This window comes from Salminus brasiliensis, chromosome 23 (genome assembly GCF_030463535.1).
Source record: "Salminus brasiliensis chromosome 23, fSalBra1.hap2, whole genome shotgun sequence".
NCBI classification, from domain to species: Eukaryota; Metazoa; Chordata; class Actinopteri; order Characiformes; family Bryconidae; genus Salminus; species Salminus brasiliensis.
The window spans coordinates 3,633,822-3,657,566 of NC_132900.1; the positions used below are offsets into that span (position 1 = coordinate 3,633,822).

The following is a 23,745-nucleotide window of genomic DNA, read 5'->3' on the forward strand; positions in this document are numbered from 1 at the left end:
AGCTACTTTGCACACACATATGCAGCTTGTCTAGTTCCTGTACAGAAGAACTGCCAATAGAATAGGACTCTCTGCAGGAGCAGATAAACATCATGAACCTGTTGGCACCATGCTGCCTAATAATGCCAGGCGTGGGCTAGTAGAGGGGTGTAAAGCCCCCCAGCAGCATTGAGCTGTGGAGAGGTGGAAGAACTGTGTTCTCTGGAATGATGGAGGATGGTGCTCCATCCAATGCTTGTGGAATGAGATGAGGAGTTGGGGATGGGATAAGATGCGGTGGTGGCGATCATCCAACATACTGACCTCATTATGGCTCTTGTCTCTGGACCGTAGGAGCAGTTACTTTTCTGATAGCCTTGATTGCAAAAGAGACAATAAATGAGCAGGTGTCCCAATACTTTTGTCCATAAAGTGTGCTTGTATTTGATCACATTATGGGTCTTATTTAGCTTTGTTTTATTAATGCAATATAGCTGATGGACAGATGTGGGAGGAATTGCTAAGAACAGTGGAAAAATTCCTTCCAGAAAAATAAATAAATAAATGAGAATTTTTCTCAGTAATAAAATTCACATCATAATAAAGAAAAGATCAAGAGGTATAACCACACCAAACGTCAGCACCTCATGCAGATTAGACGAACGTCTGTGTCAGTTTTGCTTAGCCTACCGAATTTGGGTCAGTACTAATGTACACCTGAGACTCCAGGGTTCGGATCTGATGGCTGTTTAGAGCCGCTGCTGTGTTAAATAGAGCAGTATGACTTAGAAACAGAGAGAGTCTTAGGAGCAGTGTTACCTTGACTGGATGATAAAATATCTGATCATACAGACCGATCGTACATTGATTTGAGCAGGGTAAGCAGGACAGGCCGGCGCTGCGAAGCCCAGAAACTCGATCTCCTGGTTACGGAGGCCAATTTAATCAGCCATTAATACAGCGGTCTGTTTAAACGCGGCCTCGCCGCAGCTCTCTCCCCGGAGGAGAAACACGAGACACTGGTCGAGCCTCGGCTCAGAGATACACACTTGTTGTGAGTGGCTCGGCTAGGAGGGGACGACCGGGGACGACTGGGGACATCCTGTGTAATGTCCTGTGTTCGATTTGAGAGACTAGACCCACTCACAGCTCCTGTAATGAGTAACCTCTCTCTGTTAAATGCAGTTGGATTTGGCACCCTGTGATGGCCTGAAGCTCCTCCCCCTAATGAACATGCCTGAAGCCCCTCCCCCTAATCTAACATCCTAAAACTTTCATCCCTACCTTGTCTGCAGAGCTCCATTTCTGCCATGGGTTTAGAATGGGATGCTGTAAAAGCTCCTGTAGATGTGTCCAAATACTTTTGCCCATATTGTGTACATCTGATTATCTGGTCATGAGATCTAGTTCAGTGTCCGTTCAGCCAGCCTGAATTTCTGCTGTATTCGGAGTCAGTGGATCCAAACTACAGATACTAACACTGCTATTTGCATCATCATCACCATCATCATCATCACCATCACCATCACCATCATCGTTTGGGTCTTAAGGGAGTCCACACCCAGGACCCATTCTGGGTCCAAATAAACGGTGAATGGATGTTTTGGCTATTGTTCCTGCACTACTGTCCCCGTTTGGGATGCGGTGGGGTGGTGACCACCATCATCATCATCATCAACATTCTGACCTCATTAACTCTCTCGCTGTTGCTGAGTGCAATCAAATCCTCACAGCAATGCTCCTCCGAAATCTAGTAGAAAGCCTTCTACCCTGGACAGTAGAGACAGTAGTTACTCCAACAAAAGCAGGATCAACTTGTATAATACCCTTGATTTCAGAAGAAGCAGTGAATGAGCAGGTGTCCCAATACTTTTGTCACTATAATCCGATCATCTGGTTGAAATCTAGTTCAGTGTCCGTTAAGCCAGCCTAAATTTCTGCTGTGTTCAAAGTCACTGGATCCAAACTACAGATACTGCTCTTCATTTTCACCCGTTTGCATCATCACCACCACCATCATCATCATCATCACCGTCATCGTCAGCATCATGTCTTTCAGCTAAACATAGCCTGTAGATGAAAGGGAGAGGAAGTGTTGGAAAGCTATCAGCACATTGTTTCAGACGTTGAAATCTGACCACAGTAAGGGTCTCAGTCAGGCTCATGTGGGCCTCTGTGGCAGATGCTGCGGGCTCGTAAATGTAAGTCATCGTGTTTGTGGCCGTCGCGAGCGTCTGACCCGGCTTTTGCTTTGTAATCTGGATCGGCTGTCAGGGACGTCCCTCGTCGCCCTGCTTCTCTGAGCCTCATCCTGTTACACGGTCTGTCTGGTCTGACGGCTCCCTCTGTCTCCCTGGCCACGTCCAGAAAACCTGCTCTCCAGTCTGAAGGGGCAGTACCGGTCTTCGGGGTTTGGGTCTTAATAGAGTTTACACCCAGGACCCATTCTGGGTCCAAATAAACGGTGGATGGATGTTTTGGCTATTGTTCCTGCACTACTGTCCCTGTTTGGGATGCGGTGGGGTGGTGACCACCATCATCATCATCATCATCAACATTCTGACCTCATTAACTCTCTCGCTGTCGCTGAGTGCAATCAAATCCTCACAGCAATGCTCTTCCGAAATCTAGTAGAAAGCCTTCTACCCTGGACAGTAGAGACAGTAGTTACAGTTTCAGAAGACGTAGTGAATGAGTAGGCGTCCCAATACTTTTGTCAATGTAATGTAGATTATACTCGCAGGGTATAATATGGACCATTCCGGGTCCGGGTCATATGAGCGGTGAATGGATGTTTTGGCTATTGTTCCTGCACTACTGTCCCCGTTTGGGATGCGGTGGGGTGGTGATCATCATCATCATCATCATCATCATTCTGACCTCATTAACTCTCTCGCTGTCGCTGAGTGCAATCAAGTCCTCACAGCAATGCTCTTCTGAAATCTAGTAGAAGCCTTCTACCCTGGACAGTAGAGGCAGTAGTTACTCCAACAAAAGCTGCATCAGCTCGTTTCATACTCTTGATTTCAGAAGAAGCAGTGAATGAGTAGGTGTCCCAATACTTTTGTCAATGTAATGTAGATTATACTCGCAGGGAGCCATGAAAAGGCCAGAGCTCTGATTTCTTCATATTCATTGTTTGATTCGCTGGTAAAGCCCTGCATCATCTGATGCAGATTTGTCCTGGAGATTAAAAAAGGAACTGATGGATCTGCTTCACCGGTGATTACGTTCCTGCATCATCCCAGCATTCAGTCCCGACACAGCGGAATCCAGGGTGGGGCGGGCGCGCTGATGTCAGCTACATGTAAAGCTGTTTAGCGGACGGAGATGAAGACAATTGAATTATTCCGGCACTGGAAGAACGTGTGTCTTGTTTTTTGGAGCTGGGTAATGATGCGGTAATAACTGACTGGACATCTGTGACGGGACGTCTAAAGCCAGCTCAAACGGGCCTGATTTAGACGTCAGGTTATTTATAGCACGGCTTTACAAAGCTGCTGTCTTTTGGCTTCGGTTTGCTTCTTTTTTATCTGAGTAGGAAAAGGAGCAGGTCTCAAAATTCACAACAGCTGCTTTTCTGTGTATGAAATTGCCTCTCAGGCCTCATTTGAGTGTAGAAGTCAAGTGTACTGGTGCAGTAGACGTTCAGTGTACTGGTGGAGTAGACGTTCAGTGTACTGGTGGAGTAGACGTTCAGTGTACTGGTGGATGAGACGTTCAGTGTACTGGTGGATGAGACGTTCAGTGTACTGGTGGAGTAGACGTTCAGTGTACTGGTGGATGAGACGTTCAGTGTACTGGTGGAGTAGACGTTCAGTGTACTGGTGGATGAGACGTTCAGTGTACTGGTGGATGAGACGTTCAGTGTACTGGTGGAGTAGACGTTCAGTGTACTGGTGGAGTAGACGTTCAGTGTACTGGTGGATGAGACGTTCAGTGTACTGGTGGATGAGACGTTCAGTGTACTGGTGGAGTAGACGTTCAGTGTACTGGTGGATGAGACGTTCAGTGTACTGGTGGAGTAGACGTTCAGTGTACTGGTGGATGAGACGTTCAGTGTACTGGTGGATGAGACGTTCAGTAGACGTCCATTGTATTGGTGCAGCAGAGGTCCATTATACTAGTCCAGTAGACGTCCAGTAGAAGTCCAGTGTACTGGTGCAGTAGACGTCCAGTAGAAGTCCAAATGAAGTCCAGTATACTAGTGCAGTAGATGTTCAGTGTACTAGTGTAGTAGAACTCCAGTACAAGTCCAGTGGACGAGTGCAGTAGAAATCCAGTGGACGAGTGCAGTAGAAGTCCAGGTCCAGTAGAAGTCCAGTAGAAGAGTCCAGTAGAAGTCCAGTGTACTGGTCCAGTAGACGTCCAGTGTACTGGTCCAGTAGACGTCCAGTGTATTGGTCCAGTAGAAGTCCAGGGGACGAGTCCAGTAGAAGTTCAGTGGAAGTCCAGTGTATTGGGCCAGTAGAAGTTCAGTAGACGTCCAGTGTAAAATGTGGTTATTTAAAGAAGCTCTGGAATGGGAATCGTGAAGCCTGGATTCATTTACATATCATTAGCATTTTCTTTCATTTCATTGTTTTTAGAAGTTCTGCTTGGCCTCGTATGAAGCTGGAGTGGATTTACAGTGCAGGGAACTAAATGTAAAAGCTCCAAATGGAGCACAGATCTACATTTTACACGTTTCTGATTTGCGCTCCGTTTAGAACAGCCCAGAATAAGCCAGGCAGGTGCTATTAGCGTCTGTGAAATCACCGGCACTGAGTGTTTCGGTGAGAAACCGGAGCTGAGGGAATCACCCCACCAGTGTGCATTATAAAAATATTTACTCTCATTACCCTGCACCTTCATGTGATCCGCCATGTATTTTCAGCCCTGTTACCCAACCCCCGTCATGCATGGAAGAACTATGTCCCACTGCTATTTTCTCTCTCTGCACTGTGGCTGTCGGGCTAACCGCTGGCCGAACACTGGTGCAGTCATTTCCTCCTCGTTTATGGAAGTAGCAGCTTCTCTAAAAGCTCTGAAGCTTTGACTCTCACAGAGGTTTGTGTTATGTTCTCGCTCCAGGTGTCGTTTCTGGCCCTTACCCTTGGTTCCACGTTCGCCTGTAACAAGATGAATGTTGTAGCAGCTGGGAACGACCTTTAAAGCCATGCTTGACCTCCAGCTGCTGCCCATATTCAGGCCTGACTAATCTTTACGTTGTGGATCAGTGTGTTTACATGCCTTTAAAGCAACAATATGTAAAAATTTTACCTTCAAAGTCATGCTGATGCTCCACTGACTGTAACCGGTCAGCGGTTACCAGGATTACCACTCCGGGCCGGAACGCTGCTACCGCACTATGGAGCTTTAGTGTAAAGTCCTGTAGGATCACTCTACCTCCTCAGCCCACATGCTTCTTTACCTTCTTTCAGATGCTGCTACAGCGTCTCGGAGCTGGCCCAGAAATGCACTTTTACAGCTGTCCATAAGGGGGCGCTCATTTGTATTAACAGTAGTGGTAGAGGGTACTGTAGGGGGTTCTTGCATAACACCCATAGTTGATAGACCAGGTTACAACTCCCCCTATCACATGACGTCCCTACACTTTCTGGGGTTTGAACTAATGATCTCCTCACACTTTATGAGCAGCAGTTAGACCGTAGGGCCGGTCTAGAGCTGTGAAATTACACTACATAAAAAAAGCCCAGTTCTGAGTACCTTTACAGTCCCTTCTTTCACCGAAAAATGAGACAGCTTTCGGCTCTAGAGTGGCGCGACTGTCTAACTGCATGCTCGTCAAAAAAACATCAACAGCACCACAGCCCTCCATGGTCAGGAGTTGCTGGGGGGGAAGTTTAACCTGCAGATGGGAATAAACAGTAAACAGATGGAGGGGGCGGAGCCACAGACTAAACATCGTACACAGTATTTAATCAAAATTTACTGATGTCTTTGAGGCTCAAATACTTGAAAGTGGGTAAAAATTCGGCCACTTTCAGATTTCGGAATTTATTTATTTATTTATTTTTAAATTTTTTTGTTCGTCAGCCCTGTGCAGTAACAGACCTCAGAAATATTCGGGGTGATGTCTCTGTTCAGGCTAAATCTGAAGGCCCATATCGCAACTTCTCCATGTTTGAAGACATTCCTAAAGAAATGGCCAAACGCAGCCACAAGAGGGCGCCGCTGCTGCAGCTAAAAAAAATAATAAAAAGCTTAAACTCAAGGGACTGGAACTGTGGGACTGTGGTCTTTTAAGGAGAACTTTGGAAATGGTTAAATGACCAGTTTTACGCTTCATGTCTCTTGCAGATATCCAGGAATTTTACGAAGTGACCTTATTGGATAACCAGAAATGCGGGGATTCGATGAGGGTGGTGGACGTGATGCCTCCCGTGAACCTGTGGGATTTCTCCAGCATCCAAAGCACTACAGTAACTTCAGACACCCTGCCCAGCCTTAGCACCAGCATAGAGGTAAGCGTGCTCAGAGTGCAGAGTGGGGCGTGATGGTCATTGCCGGTCATTGCTGTGCCCATTCTGCATGAACATCTGCAGTGCAGTGTCCTCATGCATGCAGTCCGAGGTTTTGAGAACGTAGCAGTGCACTGGACAGGACTGCGTTAACGTCCATATGACATTGCACTCGTACTCATGTAGCTGCATGAACGAACAACTACTATATGTCCAAAAGTATCCAGACGCTCCTTCTAATTAGTGGATGCAGCTGCTTTAGGCTTTAGCATCTACAGCTGATCCAGGGGGTTTTATTTGTACAGCTTGTTAAGGTTAATCTTCCTAAAGAAAAAAAAGCCCAAGCCAGTGAAATGGGGTGCTCTGCAGTCCCAGGCTAAGGTTACCATGCCCAAAGAATCAGCTAGAGGAGAGTCAAGCCCCTCAGTATTGTGAAACTACAGCACTGGAGCTCCATCCAATGGTTGGACTGCCAGAACTAATCATCCTGCACTAATATCTGATCTCATTCATTCTCTCATGGCTGAATGCTGTCAAATCCCCCCTCCTCCCATCACTGCTCCAGTATCTAGTGGACAGCCTTCCCTGAAGACCAGACCTCCTCTCCTGTTAAGACCCTTGACTTCCAGAGAAACCCTGGATGAGCAGGTGTCTACAAACTTTTGGACATATAGTGCCTCCTGCCAATTTCGCCCATAAATCCCCAAAAAGTGATCCGTTCCGAGGCGGTTCTGCCCGCTCCGGTATTCCGAGGCTGAGGGAGGAGTTGGAATGAGCTGTGTGGGATATAGATGGTGGGGTGGGGTGGGGTGGGGGGGTTGGGAATCCCTGAGTAATGCCCCAGGCTCACTGGAGCTGTTCTGCTGCGGTCTGTTTGGAAATGGCTTTGATGGGAAAAGTGCAGGAGGTGCACTTCTTCAGCTGATTCACCTCTTCCACCATCCATTCTCAGCACACACACACACACACACACACACACACACACTGAGTAATGCTGCATTCTTGCAACACAAATACAGCCTGGGAGAGCAGCTGCTAGCCCACAGAGCCAGGGAAGCACCGATATAGGGATTCTGGCCGATGCTGGTGCTACGCATGTGGGATATCGGTCAGCTGGTGATGCCGACACACACACACACACACACACACACACACACATAGAAATTGGGAAAGCATCCACCTACGCTACACTACTGGCCCAGCTTGGCTTTTAGAGCTGTAGGTAGAATCAGTTTGTAGGCGGATTAGTCTGGAGTCTCACCGGATCGTGTCATTTCTGTCATTTCTGGGTCTTCTCAGTGTCCAGTCGGCATGGTGTGCGGTTAGCTAGCTTAAGAAGTCATAGTAGGGTGTGGTAGGGCACGTTTTAGCATGGCACCTGTTTTCAGCAGTTTCTACGGATACCAGCTCCATGCCCAGTCCACCATCAGGGATCCCTATGAAGAGGTTAATTGTGTTCATATTAAAGTGCTATTATTAAATTACATTATTAAATAATAAGCTGGCAAGCAGGATCATACATGAAGAACCAGGTTTCTAATAGAGATTTGTCTAAAGAACCTCCACCTGATGTAAAGGTTCTTCGCCTTAAGTAGTTCCTCCAAGGCCTCGCTCGAAGAACCCGTTGAAGCACCTTTATTTTTAGTGTAGGAGTGCGAAAGTAACACCATGCTTTTACGGCCTCTATATCACTGTGACTTCTGAAGGTGTTTCACTTCCTTTACCATCATACAGAACCTTCCCAGAACCTTCCCAGAACCTTCATAGGATTGTAAGCTTGGGTCGGCTTCCGAAAGCGTCCTTAGATGAGCTGTGGCTCTTCCCCTTCAAAGATTCTTCTGGAAAAGGCCCTCAAAATCCGCCCGGATTCAGCTCTGGGAAGTATGTCAGTCTGCGCCGCTGTGCTGTCCATACTGATGACGGCGCCGAGCAGCGAAAGGGCAGTTGGGCTCAGTGCAGCTCTGCATGCTGAGTAGTCTACCAGCACTCAGACTTTCCTTTAGGGGCCGAGAAAGGGGTGGGGGAGTGGGAGAATTCCTGGATGCTGGGATGTCCTGGATGTCTCTGAAACATCAGTTTAAAGGGCTCATATCATGGGAAATGATATGAGTCATTTTTAATATTTTGTTTGTTAATTGGTTTTGTGATGTCACAAATACATATCAATTTGTTATTAAATTTAAAACATAAAAAATAGGTTTATTCTCCAAAAACAACATGTTTTCCCAGTCCCAGCATGCAATTCTTCTCAATATTGTCCTTTTTATTCAGACATGGGAACCATATTCACAGTTAAACGTGACTGGGTGGGATGTGACAGGGTGGTAAATGTCCACAGTTCTTTAGATGGCCAATTTCCTGACCTAGTGCATGTGCTAATCCCTTTTATATCAATTAACAGTGTAAAATTCAAATTTAACCCCCCCAGTTTTGCGTTACGGGGTGGTTGAGTTCAGCTAAACGGAGCTGGAAGGATTCGACCAGTCATTTAAAACCAGAAATAAGCCCCAAAAACAATCACCGTAAGTGTGTCTCTCCGACAGCGGCCAGTTTACAGGTCTTTACACCCACTGGTTTCATCGCTGCTGAAGCTCTGTGCTCTTACAAGCTGATACACGCCTGCAATGCCTTTCTGGCTGTTCAGGAATTACGGAACCCGACAGGCAAACAACCAGAACGGCTCCGACCTGGAAACGGTTTGTGGTGGTGATTCTCAGGGTGGGATTTTCACTCATGTGGTCAGTTTGACACGGTAGATGTTCCTGATGTCATTATATGTTGATAGTAGAAAGCTGCTGAGTGAGTAGCTCGGACTCTTACAGATATGTACACCTTTAGCTTTTAAAGCTTTATTGGGCAATTTTAAGTGTAATGTTAAGCTGACAGTAATTACAAAACTTGTATATAACTATATAATATTATACAAATATATCATTATTATTATTATAACTGTTATAACTATTATAACTAAGCATATAAAGTTCAAACAACTCAAAGTCGTAATACCTTAATATGAAACTTTTTTTTGTTATCTTAAGAAAACATTTAATAAGGTAAATTACAAAATTTACATCATTTTGTAAATAGTAAAACGTACATAAAAATTCTCAAACAATTCTCAAAATCTCAAAATAATAATTTTACAGGAGAATAAAAAAAATGGTAAAAAAAAGCAAAAAAATAAAAAAGTCATTTTTGGTCTGATAATATGATATTTATATATTATAAATATGTTATTTATATTACAGATTTTTACACCTTTATTCTAGTTCTGTAAGTTCACGTAACTTTAACGACAGAAAGTTTAACGACATCGAAAATGGAGGTAATCCAGAGCTTTTAAAGCTTTATTGGGCAATTTTAAGTGTAATGTTAAGCTAACAGTAATTATAATAACTTATATATACATAAATTATAACTATATCATATTATACAAATATATTATTATTATTATAACTGTTATAACTATTATAACTATTATAACTAAGCATATAAAGTTCAAACAACTCAAAGTCATAATACCTTAATATGAAACTTTTTTTTAGTTATCTTAAGAAAACATTTAATAAGGTAAATTACAAAATTTACAGCATTTTGTACATAGTAAAACTTACATAAAAATTCTCAAACAATTCTCAAAATCTCAAAATAATAATTTTACAGGAGAATAAAAAATGGTAAAAAAAAAGCAAAAAAAAAAGTCATTTTTGGTCTGAATATATGATATTTATATATTATAAATATATATAATTTACATTGGACACAATATAAAGGACAACTGGCCAGTTTACATTATGTCAAAGAGAGACATGCAGTCAGCTGTAGTGAACTAGTCTTTATCGTCTTGTCAAATACAGATGTGCAAGAGTGGTCACTGCAGCATCCAGTGAGTAAAGAACCGAACTCCGCAGCACAATTAGAGATGTTGGCCGTTCAGGTTGAGGACGCCACATCCAGTTTACCGGGATTTACACCTACATCCCAGTAAAATACCCATATCTGGGCTGCATATCTGAACGCCGCAGGGTTTGGACTGATGAGCCCGTGACTGTAGTAATTGGCCAGAACCAGGACTCGGCCATTGTGATCCTGAAGATCAGCATCATCTCATGCATCATTAGCACCATAATCGCTTTTGCAGATTAATCCTCATTAGGGTCCTGCGTTGTCACGTCATCTCACTGTAATCATGTTACACGCCTGCCGTCGTTGCTAAGTCGTCCTTGTTGGTCTTGCTCAGCCGTCTGGTAGAATGTTGGATGTGTTTATGGGAGGCTAATAAGGCTAATCCCTTTCCTTCTGCTTAAATGTCCTCTTTCTTCTCCCTCTCGTTTCTCCCTCTCTTGCGAAACGGCCAATTTCAGGACTCTCCCCTCCTAAACGAAATCCTACATGTGCTTGCTAAAGCCAAAGCCTCCCCCAGTGAGCCGAACCAAGTGAGTATGACACCGGCGCGGGGCCAGTGGTTGGGGCATCCCCCATGGCTGCATGCCTGGGCCACTCATCTTTTCCCCCTGTCCTGTCCAGACCTGCTCCGTGGCAGTGGTCTCTCTCTCTCTCTCTCTCTCCCTCTCTCTCTTTCCTTCTCTTTCCTGCTCCATTCGCGCGGCCTTGGCCCCTGGGTCGTCCTGAGCTGGGTTGGGGTGGAGCGAATGGGTGGGAGGGGTTATGGCTTATGTTGTCGGGACTCCATCAGAACCGTCATGTTTCATCTCCAGTGATGCACGAAGTGGATCGGTCAGGACGCGGTGGCTTTCTCCCAGCGGTCAGTCGTTAGCTGCCGCACTGCCTTCGAATGATGGTTCGAGATCCATCGGCATCGTGCAAGCCTCTGGTCTACACCGATGACCAGCGGTGGCCTCGCCGGGCTGATTTAGCAGGATCCATATAATAATTTAGGGACAGTTCACCCGAAAAATCGACGTGTCCAAAAGTTTGTGGACACCCCCCAATTGTAGTGAATGCATTCAGCTACTTTATGCTGACATCTGACACGGTCTAGTTCCTGTAGAGAAGTACTGCCAATAGAATAGGACTATCTGGAGCAGATAAGCATGAACCTATTGGCACCATGCTGCTGCCTAATAATGCCAGGCGTGGGCTAGTAGAGGGGGTATAAATCCCACCAAGCATTGATCTGTGGAGCAGTGGAAGTGGAACTGTGTTCTCTGGAATGATGGATGCTGGAGCTCCATCCAGTACTTTTGGATGGGGTGAGTTGGGGAGTGAGGTGGGGTGGTGATCATCCAACATCTAGCAGCTCCAGCAAAAGCCCTTGATTTCAGCAGAAACAGTGCATGAGCAGGTGTCCCAATACTTTAGTCTGCATAGTGTATAAAACTGCTTATATTATATAGATATATAAAGATATTGCTGCACCCCTAAAGTCTTGACTGGACATTTGACTGCAGTGAGTTAGATTTTTGGGTGGACTGTCCTGTGAATATCTGTAGAAACAGCTGATGTGCTAATCGGATGGATGTCCTTATGGAGCTGTGAGTGTAGGCAGTGGTGGGCCTTCTCCTGCTAGTGTTTTTATCTGTTGATTTAAAAAAACAGAACCTCCGTCAGCATTCCTGCAGCTTATTGATCGGCCTCCAGCGGGGTGTGTATGAAGCCGCTGTTATTTGATGCTTGGAAATAAAACTAGTGTGAAAAGGCCCGCCGGCTGCTGACGTGTTTGTATATGCCTCGGTGTGGTGGTGGGGTTCATCTCAGGCTTTTATTTTGTACAGGATGATCCCAGCCCTACAGAACTTTGGGCTAAACCCAAAAGCTGAATCCTTTAGGCATGTCCCGGTTCGGTCTGGTTCGATTCGATACCTTAATGCAGATTATTGGCCAATATTATCAATCCGATCTGATCTTTGTGTTTGTGTAAATAACACAAGCTTAGAACTCGGGGTTATTCTGATGCTGATTAATCTGTTCAGTAAAATCCTTTTTTGTTTTTATTTATTTATTTATTTATTTATTTATTTTTTAAGTGACTGAAAAGTTTCTAGTTGGGCTGCACAATATATCGTTCCAGCATAATCGAAAGTGGATCGCTCAGGATGCGGTGGCTTTCTCACAGCGGTCATCGTTAGCTGAGCAAGCCTCTGGTCTACACCGATGACCAGCGATGACCTCGCCGGGCTGATTTAGCAAGATCCATATAATAATTTAGGGACAGTTCACCCGAAAAATTGACGTGTCCAAAAGTTTGTGGACACCCCATTGTAGTGAATGCATACATGCTAATGAATGCTAACATCTGACACAGCTATGCAGATGCACAAACGCAAACACACAGCTTGTCTAGTCCCTGTAGTAAGAAGTACTGCCAATAGAATAGGACTGTCTGGAGCAGATAAGCATGAACCTATTGGCACCATGCTGCTGCCTAATAATGCCAGGCGTGGGCTAGTAGAGGGGTATAAAGCCGCCCCAGCATTGATTTGTGGAGCAGTGGAAGAACTGTGTTCTCTAAAAGTTTCTCTGAAAAGTTTCTAGTTGGGCTGCTCAATATATCGTTCCAGCATAATCGTCAAGCTTCAAGTTGCTGGATAGGAAAGGGAACATTTGCACTGTTCTCGTTTGTTTCATGAGAGAACAAGCCTCACCACTGTTAATGGTGCCTGGAGGAAAACACAGCGGTAAAAAGGATCGTCCTCAATCACAAAACACCGGATGGGATTGGGACGTCCCTAGAATTCTCCAAATCAGCCCTGTTGCTTGGTCTTCACTCTCCACTGCTTTTCTTGTTGATGGCAGTTTGCCTCCCACCAGAATTGAAGGGGGTGCTCGAGCCGTATCTGCAGATCTAGCCAACTAACCCCTCAGCAGGACGCTGGGAAGAGCCGGTTCCGGTTCTGAGGAGAACAGAGCGCAGCGGGGGCTTATATAGATGACGAGTGTTGAATAAGTAAGTGTTCTTAGGTGGAACATCTAAATAAAATATCGTCACAGAGCTGCAGCATTACAGAGTGTGTGAGAACGTTAACCCACAATACTCTACACTCTCTACACTCTGCCCAAGTCCTCTCAGTAGAGGAGGGTCTTCAGTCAGTGTTGGACTCTGCTGTTCGGACACCCAGGGGAAGCTCGTTCCACCACTTCGGTGCAGGACAGAAAAAAGTCTGGACGCTCGTCTTCCGTGGATCTTAAAGGATGGCGGGTCGAGCCGAGCCGTACTTGAAGCTGGAAGGGCTCTTGGTGCAGATCGGCTTTTGACCATCGCCATCAAGTACTGGTGGAGGGGCTGGCTGGTCCAGTCTTGGCTTTGTAGGCCACTCCCAGTTCTAGACCGGCCAATGGCTGCTCAGCAAGTGGGAAAGGGTCATCGGTTCAAATCTCATCAACACCACAGTGCTTCATGAACAGGAGTCTCTCCTCCCCGCAGAGAGGAATAAACAGTAAACAAATAAAGAAGAACTAGAAACACCCAACCAACCACATGAATATCACTGCAACACCTTGGCAACCACTTGTGATACTGTAGCAACCACCTACCTGGGTTACCATTGCAACCATCCAGCAACCCCAATAGCAACCATCTGAAATACAATAGCAACAACGTAGCAAAAACAGCTTCATCCTTTTGACCATGAAGCAAAACCCTAGCAACCACCAGGGATACCATAGCAACCACCCTGCATGCCATAGTAACTATTTTGCAAAAAACATTTTCACCCTTGTGATCATGTAGCAACACCCTTACAGTCGCCTGGGACACCATAGCAAGCACCTGAAATACCACAGCAACCACTTAGCAAGAGTTTCATTCAAGTAACCCATGTAGCAACACCCTAGCAACAAACCTGGGATACCATAGTAACCACTTAGCAAAAACACCTAGGTTTCACCCTCATACTGACATAACATCATAGCACCCACCTGAAATACCCTGGCAACCACTTAGCAGTGACCATGTAGCAACCTGCTAGCAACCTCCTGAAATATCCCTGCAACCACTTAGCAAAAAACACTTTTGGGTTTCACCCTAGTGATCACATAGCAGCACCATAGGAACCACCTGGGATACCATAGCATCCACCTGAAATACCCTGGCAACCACTTAGCAAAACGTTTCACTGTAGTGAACACGTAGCAATCTGCTAGCAACCTCCTGAAATATCCCTGAAACCACTTAGCAAAAAACCCCAATGATCACATAGCAACACCATAGGAACCACCTGGGATACCATATCAACCACATGAAAAAGATCATATAGCAAGCTTCTAGAAACCATCTGGGATACCATAGCAACCACTTAGCAAAAAACACTTTTGGGTTTCACCCTAGTGATCACATAGCAGCATCATAGGAACCACCTGGGATACCATAGCAACCACAGGAAAAAAGATCATATAGCAGGCTTCTAGAAACCATCTGGGATACCATAGCAACCACCTGAAATACCATATCAACCACTTAGCAAAAAACACTTTTGGGTTTCACCCTAGTGATCACATAGCAGCACCATGGGAACCACCTGGGATACCATAGCAACCACCTAGCAACAGCCATTTTACATTTTCATCAGGAAGAGCACTTTTCCAGTTTTATATTTATATTCAATTTATAATTTATGTTTATTTTTTTTACTCCACTAGAGTTTTTTTCTCTGCTGTATCTCCTCGAGTTGCCTGAGAGCTCGTCGGTTAAATAAAGCGTGAAGCAGAAGGTCACGCTCGCCCTCCCACTGTCCCGGATTTCAGCAGCCTGGCCGCTAAAGGGTTAACACAACCGCATCGCTGCACGTGTTGCTGAATTGCGAGTGACACGCGGCTCTGGAGCCTCCACACCAACTCTCGTGCGAGTCAGTGGGGGCTGGAGAAGCGTCCCACCCACCCCCTGCATCCCTACCCCCACCTCCACCCCCACCCCTTCGCTCTGTGGATGCTGTAAAGGGAATGCGAGCGTACGGGCTGCTCCCGCTCTGCCCCTGGTTCAGCAGGAGCAGCGGAGGGGAGCCTTCTGTTTTCTCCGTGCCGTTTGATCGAGCACGGTCGGACCCAGAGCGGAGTGCGAAAGAGGTGGGGCGGGCGATGCTGAGCTGCAAGAGGCTGCTGCCCGCTGCCCCAGGATGGACTGCATTTGCATTGTTACTACAAAGGTAAGGCAGTGGCTTCGATTTGCTGAGCCTGGGTCTACTCGGAGATGCTGTCCATGTGCTGGCCATTCTGCGTCTTAATGACTTTAAAGTAGTTCGAAGTGTGTCAGTCTGATGTGTGTGACGGGGTGGTGTTTTGTGTGACGGGGTGGTGTTTTGTGTGACGGGGTGGTGTTTTGTGTGACAGGGTGGTGTTTTTAGATTTGTGGACTTTTCGAATGTCCGAAAAGTTACACTGTTGTGGTCAGGGCGCAATGACCTCTTGGAAGTATTTAACCTCTTCTTAAGCAATAACAGCTCCATAGGCATGCATCTGGACGAGCCCGAGGTGGCCATGCCCATGTGAAGCCTCCTAGAATTGGGATGTGGAGCGGTGGAACTACATTCTTTGGAGTGATGGAGCTCCATCCAGTATCTTTGACATGAGTCAGTTGATGCTCTTGAGTGGTTGAATGCAGTCACATCCTCACAGCAATGTTCCAACATCTAGTGTAAAGCCTTCCTGAAAGAGTAGAAGGCTGAAGGAGGCAAACTCTTCCTCATCCTCCTGATTTCTCCTGAACTCCTGTTATGACCAAGTGTCCACAAACTTTTGGACATGTGACACACATGCCGTATATAGTGATATATAGTGACCCTTTGGGAACACTGTAGGGCTCCTTATAATACTATAGAACATCACACTTTATACCTATTTACAGCAGCACAGACTCAGCGTTCCCCTGCTCCATCTGGAATACCATAGCAACCACCTAGCAACACCATGGCAACCACCTGAAACACACAACGGAACCACCAAGCAGGCACAGTTTCAGCCTAGATGCCATGTAAGCAGCCACCTAAAAAAAAATACCATAGCTTAGCACTTAGCAAAAGCAGTTTTACCCTAGTGACCATGTAGCAGCACCATGGCAACCACCTAGCAACAACATACTAATATACTAGACTTAGGATACCATTTTTACTTTCTGAAGTAACGTGAATCTGATCTGTGAACCAGCCATATTATATCATGTCACGATGAACGGACCAATAGAAACGCTCCATTTTACATCGACTTCCTTTGAAGGTTGAGGACAGAGACAGACCTGCTGAACCTGGAAATTAACAAGCAAGGACCTCCGGGACCGAGGTTGCCCACCTCTGGTCTATCCTGGCCAATTCTGTGTGTGTATCAGTAGGGTTGGGTGGGAATACTGCAGTATACTGTATTATGGGGGTGTTGGGTTATGGGACCGGTTCTGCTGGGTTTGGACTCGTAGCCGGCTATCTAGATTAAGCTAAGTTAGCAAGCAGGCTAACTTAGCTTAGCACAGGCCGTGCTCGAATCATATCTCGAATCAAAGCCTCATATCTGAGACCACCGAGTTGAGGGAACGGTCTTCGGGTGGACTGGCTCATCCAGGTTTGCTTGCTTTGTCTTTCAGTCGAACTCAGCGTCGCTGAACTCGTAACTACGACGGGACTTGACACGTCGTAATTTTGTCGTACTGATACAGCCAGGCTTTGGGCAGCTTGGACAGCAGCTGTGGCATGTCTTTCAGGCCATGGCTTGATGTTGCTTGCCCAGAGGCTCTGGAAGTAAGGCATCGTGACCTTCGTCACCCTTCTGGCATCTGGTTTTTGGAAGTTAGAGTTTAGGAGCAAACTTGAGTTAGAAGGTGAGAGGGTGAAAACCCGTGTAGTTGTGTTTTTGGCCAGCGTTGAAGGTGCTCTTGAGGTTTGACAGGTCTGACCTGCAGCTTTTCCTTGGCTTTCAGACTGACTGACCTCTATAAAACTTCCATCATAGATTTTGACCAATCTGACGGCCGACTGTTTTGAAGGGCTGAGCCACAGATGATGGTGTAAACACACTGAACACAGCGAGTGCTGGAGAGAAGGTGGACTGCAAGACTACCTTGGGCTGGGCGATATGATAAAAATACTAGATCACGATATTTAAAGACTTTTATCACGATACAAATCATCACTGCCTAAAAACATCAGTAGCAACGGATTCTTATAAACTACTTAGAAACTACAGTGATTTCTACTCAACATCTGCGGCTCTTCATCTAATGAACCCAGTCTAATTACACTGTTATTAATGAAACCTGCAGCTGATCAGTGTTTATTAAGCACTAACAGTCTCCTCCATGTTCATAGACAAGAATATTGTCAATCACACCAACAACATTTATCACGATACGATAAAATATCGTCATATTGCCTCTAAGGCTCTAAGACTGGAGCAGTTTGGTCTCCAGTTCCGAACCTGGAAAGCTCAACTTCCAGCTCCAGTGGATCCAGGTCGTCTGCGTACAGCCAGTTCGGGAAAGTGAAGTTTAAGAATCTGAGACATTTCAACAAGAACCAAACTGCGTTGCTTAGCCTCCTGAGACCCGGACTTTTGCTTAGTGTGCAATTTTTAATTTCTCCGAGCTGTTTAGATATAAACAGGTATAAAAACGAAACGTAGGCTTTGTACAGGAAGTCATTTTTGGCAAAAAACAACAGTAGGTTTATCTTCCTTTGTGATAAAAAATTTAAAAATTATTGTTAGTTTCAAACTGTAAACATAAGGATACAAAAACAAAAGTGCAAACAGTGTAAACTTGTTTATTTTAGGCCCTAAACATGGCTGTACAGCAGTGCAAATATTATTATTGCAAAGTTAGGAGGAAGTAGCTGTCAGATAAATGTTTTCAGATTTAAAAAATACGATATTTGCCTCTGAAATGCAACAAAATATTGAGGTATATGAAAGCAAAGTCAAATGAAAGCACAAATAAAAAAAAATGTGTATTTTAGGACGGTACTTGATGGGATGGGATGCACCGGTCTGCCCCATTCTCTTCCAATACAGATACCAATGCATGAACCTAGCTCTTCCAGCTTCAAGTACGGCTCGGCTCGACCCGCCATCCTTTAAGATCCACGGAAGACGAGCGTCCAGACTTTTTACTGTCCTGCACCGAAGTGGTGGAACGAACTTCCCCTGGGTGTCCGAACAGCAGAGTCCAACGCTCGCTGTCTTCAAAACCAGACTGAAGACCCTCCTCTTCCGAGAGTACTCAGGCGAAGAGAAGAGTACTATGGTCTCCATATTGACTTGTGTTTATTAGAGTCTAAGATTAGAGCTATCTTTAAATTGTAGTCTATTCAAACTAGCTGAGGTTATTCTTGGGTAAATAGCAAAGCACTTTTGGATAAGAGCGTCTGCTAAATGCCTTAAATGTAAATGTAACTTAGTGTATCGGTCGATACCCGATACCGATCCGATAAACCATGTACAAGATTGACGTAATCAATACTTTACTAACTTTGCAAAACTAACTAGAACAAATGAACACAGATAGAAATGAACCCAGTTTCTGTTTATTGGTCACTAAAATGAGTAACTAAGCTGTGCTGGACCTCGGCACAATGCTGTCTGAGCTCAGCACTTTTATTCTGAAATCTGAAGTCTGTGAGACTAAAGAGGAAGAAGCGAGCAGCTCCTCCCTGTTTGGTTCTCCCTATATGGAAGACGAGCTGGATTACTCGCCGATAGCTGGTGATCAAGGTCAGATAGGCGGAGTCTTGCTGTTTGCTGTGATCTGTGTATGATGTCTGTATGTTAACCCCATTCTGGGTTGTGAAGCCTAGATTATCGGCAGTGTGAAAATTGGGTTTCAGAAATGGATCGGTCCTTTAGATCAGACTAATTTTATCTGATAGTTTTGTTAGTATCGGGAACAATATCCGTTCCTAGTATCGGATCGGTGCATCTTTAGTACTTAATGTACTAAATGTACCAAAATCAAAACCCTACATCACTTATGAAACTAAGAATGTTCTGCTTTCGACATCGAAACCCTCCCTGTAATTATAAAACGAAGCAAAACCAATGACGTAATACAGTCCCAATGTCCTCAGACAAGTACTTCCATCTTTACGGATGTTGTAGCTTCTTATTATTGATGGAATTTGTCATCAGTGCATGTCATATGAAGCTAGAGATGTTTCACACAGAAAATTCAATGAGAATTTTTACCTGGACCATGTTTCTGTCTGGACTGGCTGTGGAAACGCTTGACTGGGATTCCTACCATCTTGTTTTCAGTCAATTGAGTGTAATGTTGTCATATGACCACTAGATGGTACGGGCAGTGTCTCCGTATGAGGCCAAAGGGTCTTAAAAAAAAAAAAAGTTCCCATATAAGGACGCAGGGTCTTAAGAGGTTTGATGAGTAGATCTGGATCGGAACATCTCCAAAAGCATCAGTAAAGGTCCTTCGGTGGTGTTTCCGTGGGCAGTGGTCAGTGCTGACCGAAAAACAGAGTACCCCAAGGAAGTACAAGCTGTGAACCAGTATTCGGGGTCAGGGGCGGCCCATGGCTCACTGATGCTCATGGAGGTCCCACCTCACAACTTACAGGACTGAAGGATCTGCTGTCAACGTCTTGATGTGCCAGATACCACAGGTCACCTTCAGAGGTCATGTGCAGTCCAGGCCTCAACGGGTCTGAGCAGTTTTGGAGGCACAAAGGGGACGCACACTATATTTGGTGGGTGGTTTTAATGTTGTGGCTAATCGGTGTGTAGCCGGTCAGGTTCGTCCAGGTTAAGGTCTCCAACCTTATGGATTGGGGTAAGTAGTCCTTGGATCCTCTCTCTCTGTCTCTCTGTCTCTCTGTCTTTCTGCAGAGGGACACACTCCAGCTCAAGTTGCGAACAGCGACTGTGTGTGTGTGTGTGTGTGTGTGTGTGTGTGTGTGTGAGAGTGTGTGTGTGTTTTCATGCATGACCAAGCTGCTCGTGTCTCCTCCGGTGGGCGTCCGCAGCTCCAGGGCATTCCAGACACGGCAGCACAAGCACATGGATGTTCATATGGGACGCACATCCCCCCTGTCCCGCCCCGCTGCGAAGCTCTGAGGCCTTCTCCCTCCTCTGTCCGTCTTCTCGCTCAGCTCTCGCGTCCGTGGCGAGAGCTCTCCGAGAGCTCTGTGTGTCCAAATGTTTGTGGACACCCCTTCTAACGAAAGCATTGGGCTTCTTCACGTTGCACCCGATTGACACCATGCTGCCTAATAATGCCAGGCGTGGGCTAGTAGAGGGGTGTAAAGCCCCCCCAGCAGCTTTGAGCTGTGGAGCAGTGGAAGAACTGTGTTCTCTGGAGTGATGGTTGGTGCGACGGGTGACAATTATCCAATCAAATCCTCACAGCAATGCTCCTTCAAAGTCTAGTAGAAGGCCTTCTTCTACCCTGGTCAGTAGAGTCAGTTCCTCCAACAGAAGCTGGAGAAACGAGCAGGTGTCCCAATACTTTTGTCCCTGTAGCCGACACTGCCTCTGTTAAATGAACTGATCCCAGTAGACGCATCAAAAAGGTCTACAGCTGCTGAACGCGTCTTAGCAGGAATCGTTAGAGCGGTTTGCTCTTCCCGTAACATGGCGGTGACGTGGCGGCTCATGGCTGTGCTATTCCGAGGTTCGCGCGAAGACATCGCAGCCTTTTATGGGTGTCTAGAAAACAGGGCTGGATCATGAGGAAGTTCATTCTATTTGTGGCTTTTCATAAAAGCTTTATTAATGCTGATCTCATTTGACACCGGCAGAAAAGGCCTCCCCTGCGTCAGTCTTCCCGGGATTCCCAGGCAGGCTGGCTTGTGTTCACACCCCTTCCCATTTAATCACCGCTAAATTCACATGAAGGGTGCAGGTGTGAACAGGGCTTTAGAGCACTGGTGGGAGGTTTCGGGCCTTTATCGCTGTTCAGAGATCAGTTAGTTTAGGATTTGAGATGGTTTAAATGATCGTAAATCACGGTGGCTCACTTTTGGAATGGAAACTGTGGCGCCTGATTCAGTTACTTGGTTAATTTGGGCACTGGTGCAATTTCACAGGGACATATGCAGACATTCTGTATGGACAAAAGTATTGGGACTGAAATGGAGGGTATTTAAAAAAGAGTTCATCCTGCTTTTGAGGCTTTCTGCTGGAATTTGATTTTGAAACATTGCCGTAAGGATTTGATGGACTGGATGGCGCACCACCATCCATCACTCCGGAGAACACAGGATTAGGCATTAGGCAGCAGCATGGTGCCAATAGGTTCATGATGTTTATCTGCTCCAGAGAGTCCTATTCTATTGGCAGTACTTCTCTACAGGTACTAGACAAGCTGTGTGTGTGTTTATGTGTGCATTTGCACATCTCTGTCAGCAATGGGTGCAACGTAAAGTAGCTGAATGCATTTATCAAAAGGGATGTCCACAAACATTTGGACATGTTATGTATTATAGCGGCTCCCTGACGCCTGCAAATTACATATAATTTAATGACTGTAGAAGTTCGTTCATTAGCGTAGCGTCTTTACACTAACTGGCTAGCTGCTAAGCTGCTACTGCTTTGATGTCCTTGGCGATGAGGCCAAACTCAGTGTAGAAGGAGACTCCATAGACCTCATGAGTTGAATAATGTAATACAGAAATATAATGTAACACCATAATGATGATAATTTATGATAAGACATATCTCACAGTATCTCAATTTCCACTTTCCAAATTAATTAAATAAATTAATTGAACAGTTTCTTAACATTGTTTTAAACGTTCATGATAAATGGACCAATAGAAATGCTCCAAAATGATTTGGAAATCAGTTGTTTTTCCTTAGACGTCCATTGAAAATATTGAAGGTTTTCCTTCTCTTGGAAAGTTGACATTACTTTCATCATTTGCTTCAATTTTATAGGCCCTTAAATAGAACCTTGTGGAACGCCACAAAATCTGGTAGGATTGGTGGCGCTATACGGTAGTTTCCTCTTTAAGACTAATACCTGAATCATTAACCTGGGGTTTAAGGTGGGGCTGAGCGATATGGGAAAATACTATATTACGATATTTAAAGAAATGTTTACAGACATGGAAATCACGGACTAAAAACATCGGTAGCGACAGATTCTTAAAAGCTACCATTCAGATCATCTCCCGTACTGAATACACTGATTTATACTCTATAACATCATCTGCTGCTCTTCATCTGATTAACCCAGTCTAATCACACTGTTAGTAATGAAACCTGCAGCTGATCAGCTGTGTTTATTAAGCATGGACAGTCTCCTCCATATGCATAGAAAAGCATATTGTCGATCACGCTAACAAAAGTTTTCGCAATACAATAAAATATCGCCATGTTGCCCATATTGCTTAACTTGGGACCTACAACTTAGGTCCGATATGGGGTAAAATTCTGGTTACGTGCCAGTGTTAAGTCTACAAGCCCGTTACCGTAACTTCCAGCCCAAGTAACCCAGCTGAATTGTGATGGTATTCTTTCGGTCAGGTTAGGCCTGGCTGTGCAGGAGACAAGCGGGTTCAGTCAAGCCCGAGTTAAACGGCATGCCATGCGTTATCCCCATCCACCCAAATCAGTGACTCATTGGATCTGATCTAATCTGATCTGATCTGAGGATTCCTTCCTGCAGGCTTTAGAGCCTGGCTCGAATATCCAAGCCTTAAACGCTCCGAAATCCATAAACACGCTTCTGCTGTACGAAGATCTGGACACTGGCACATATCAAGGGCGATGTCTGGAAGTTGTTCTTGGATCATCTGACCTGGTCAGGTGGTCAGGTTGTATATTGGTGCCCACTCCGTTCACTCATCCTTCCTACAGAATCTGGTCAAAAATCAACATTCCTAAGTGGGGTTTGATGGGAAATGGTTCGCTGTAGAGAATCTCGCTGACGTTACCATGACTTCAACGCAAATATAGTCATATTGCGCTAATTTGACGTAAAAAAATGCAAAAAAACCCCAGAAAACGGCATGCAGTCCTTTCTCAGGCAGATATGAAACTGATTGTGGGTGTGGTCTGATTAATTACACACTGGGTCTTGCCACAAGAGGGCGTAAAAGTGCTTCCCCCATCTGCCCTATCTCTCGGAGGCTACTTTTGGGTAGTGTACCTCTTGGTGAGGGATCGTTGACTGCTGGACACGCCTCTACGACACTCTCAAAGACATTTATGGCATTTCGAGAGCCATAAATGACCTTTCGAGAGCTGCCATTGAAGTCCTGCTTGGGACTCGACGACGGTCAGGGTCGAGGATGGAGGCCTTGTGGGCAGCGCTCCAATCCTCCCTATCCTCCTAGTAGTGATACGAGGGACACTGACAGCCCAGCGAGAGGCGCAGGACATCCTGCAGCCACATGGGCTTCCAACATGGCATTTT

General features: G+C 45.4%; 1 protein-coding gene across 1 annotated transcript in view; it reads left to right on the top strand.

Moving 5' to 3' along the window:
• The window catches only part of dlg1b (discs large MAGUK scaffold protein 1b), a 137,104-nt gene that overhangs the window by 12,323 nt on the left and 101,036 nt on the right, over positions 1 to 23,745 (top strand). Inside the window, 1 exon segment of the mRNA XM_072669294.1 lies at positions 6,283 to 6,446. Coding sequence (XP_072525395.1) covers positions 6,283 to 6,446 — 164 coding nt within the window.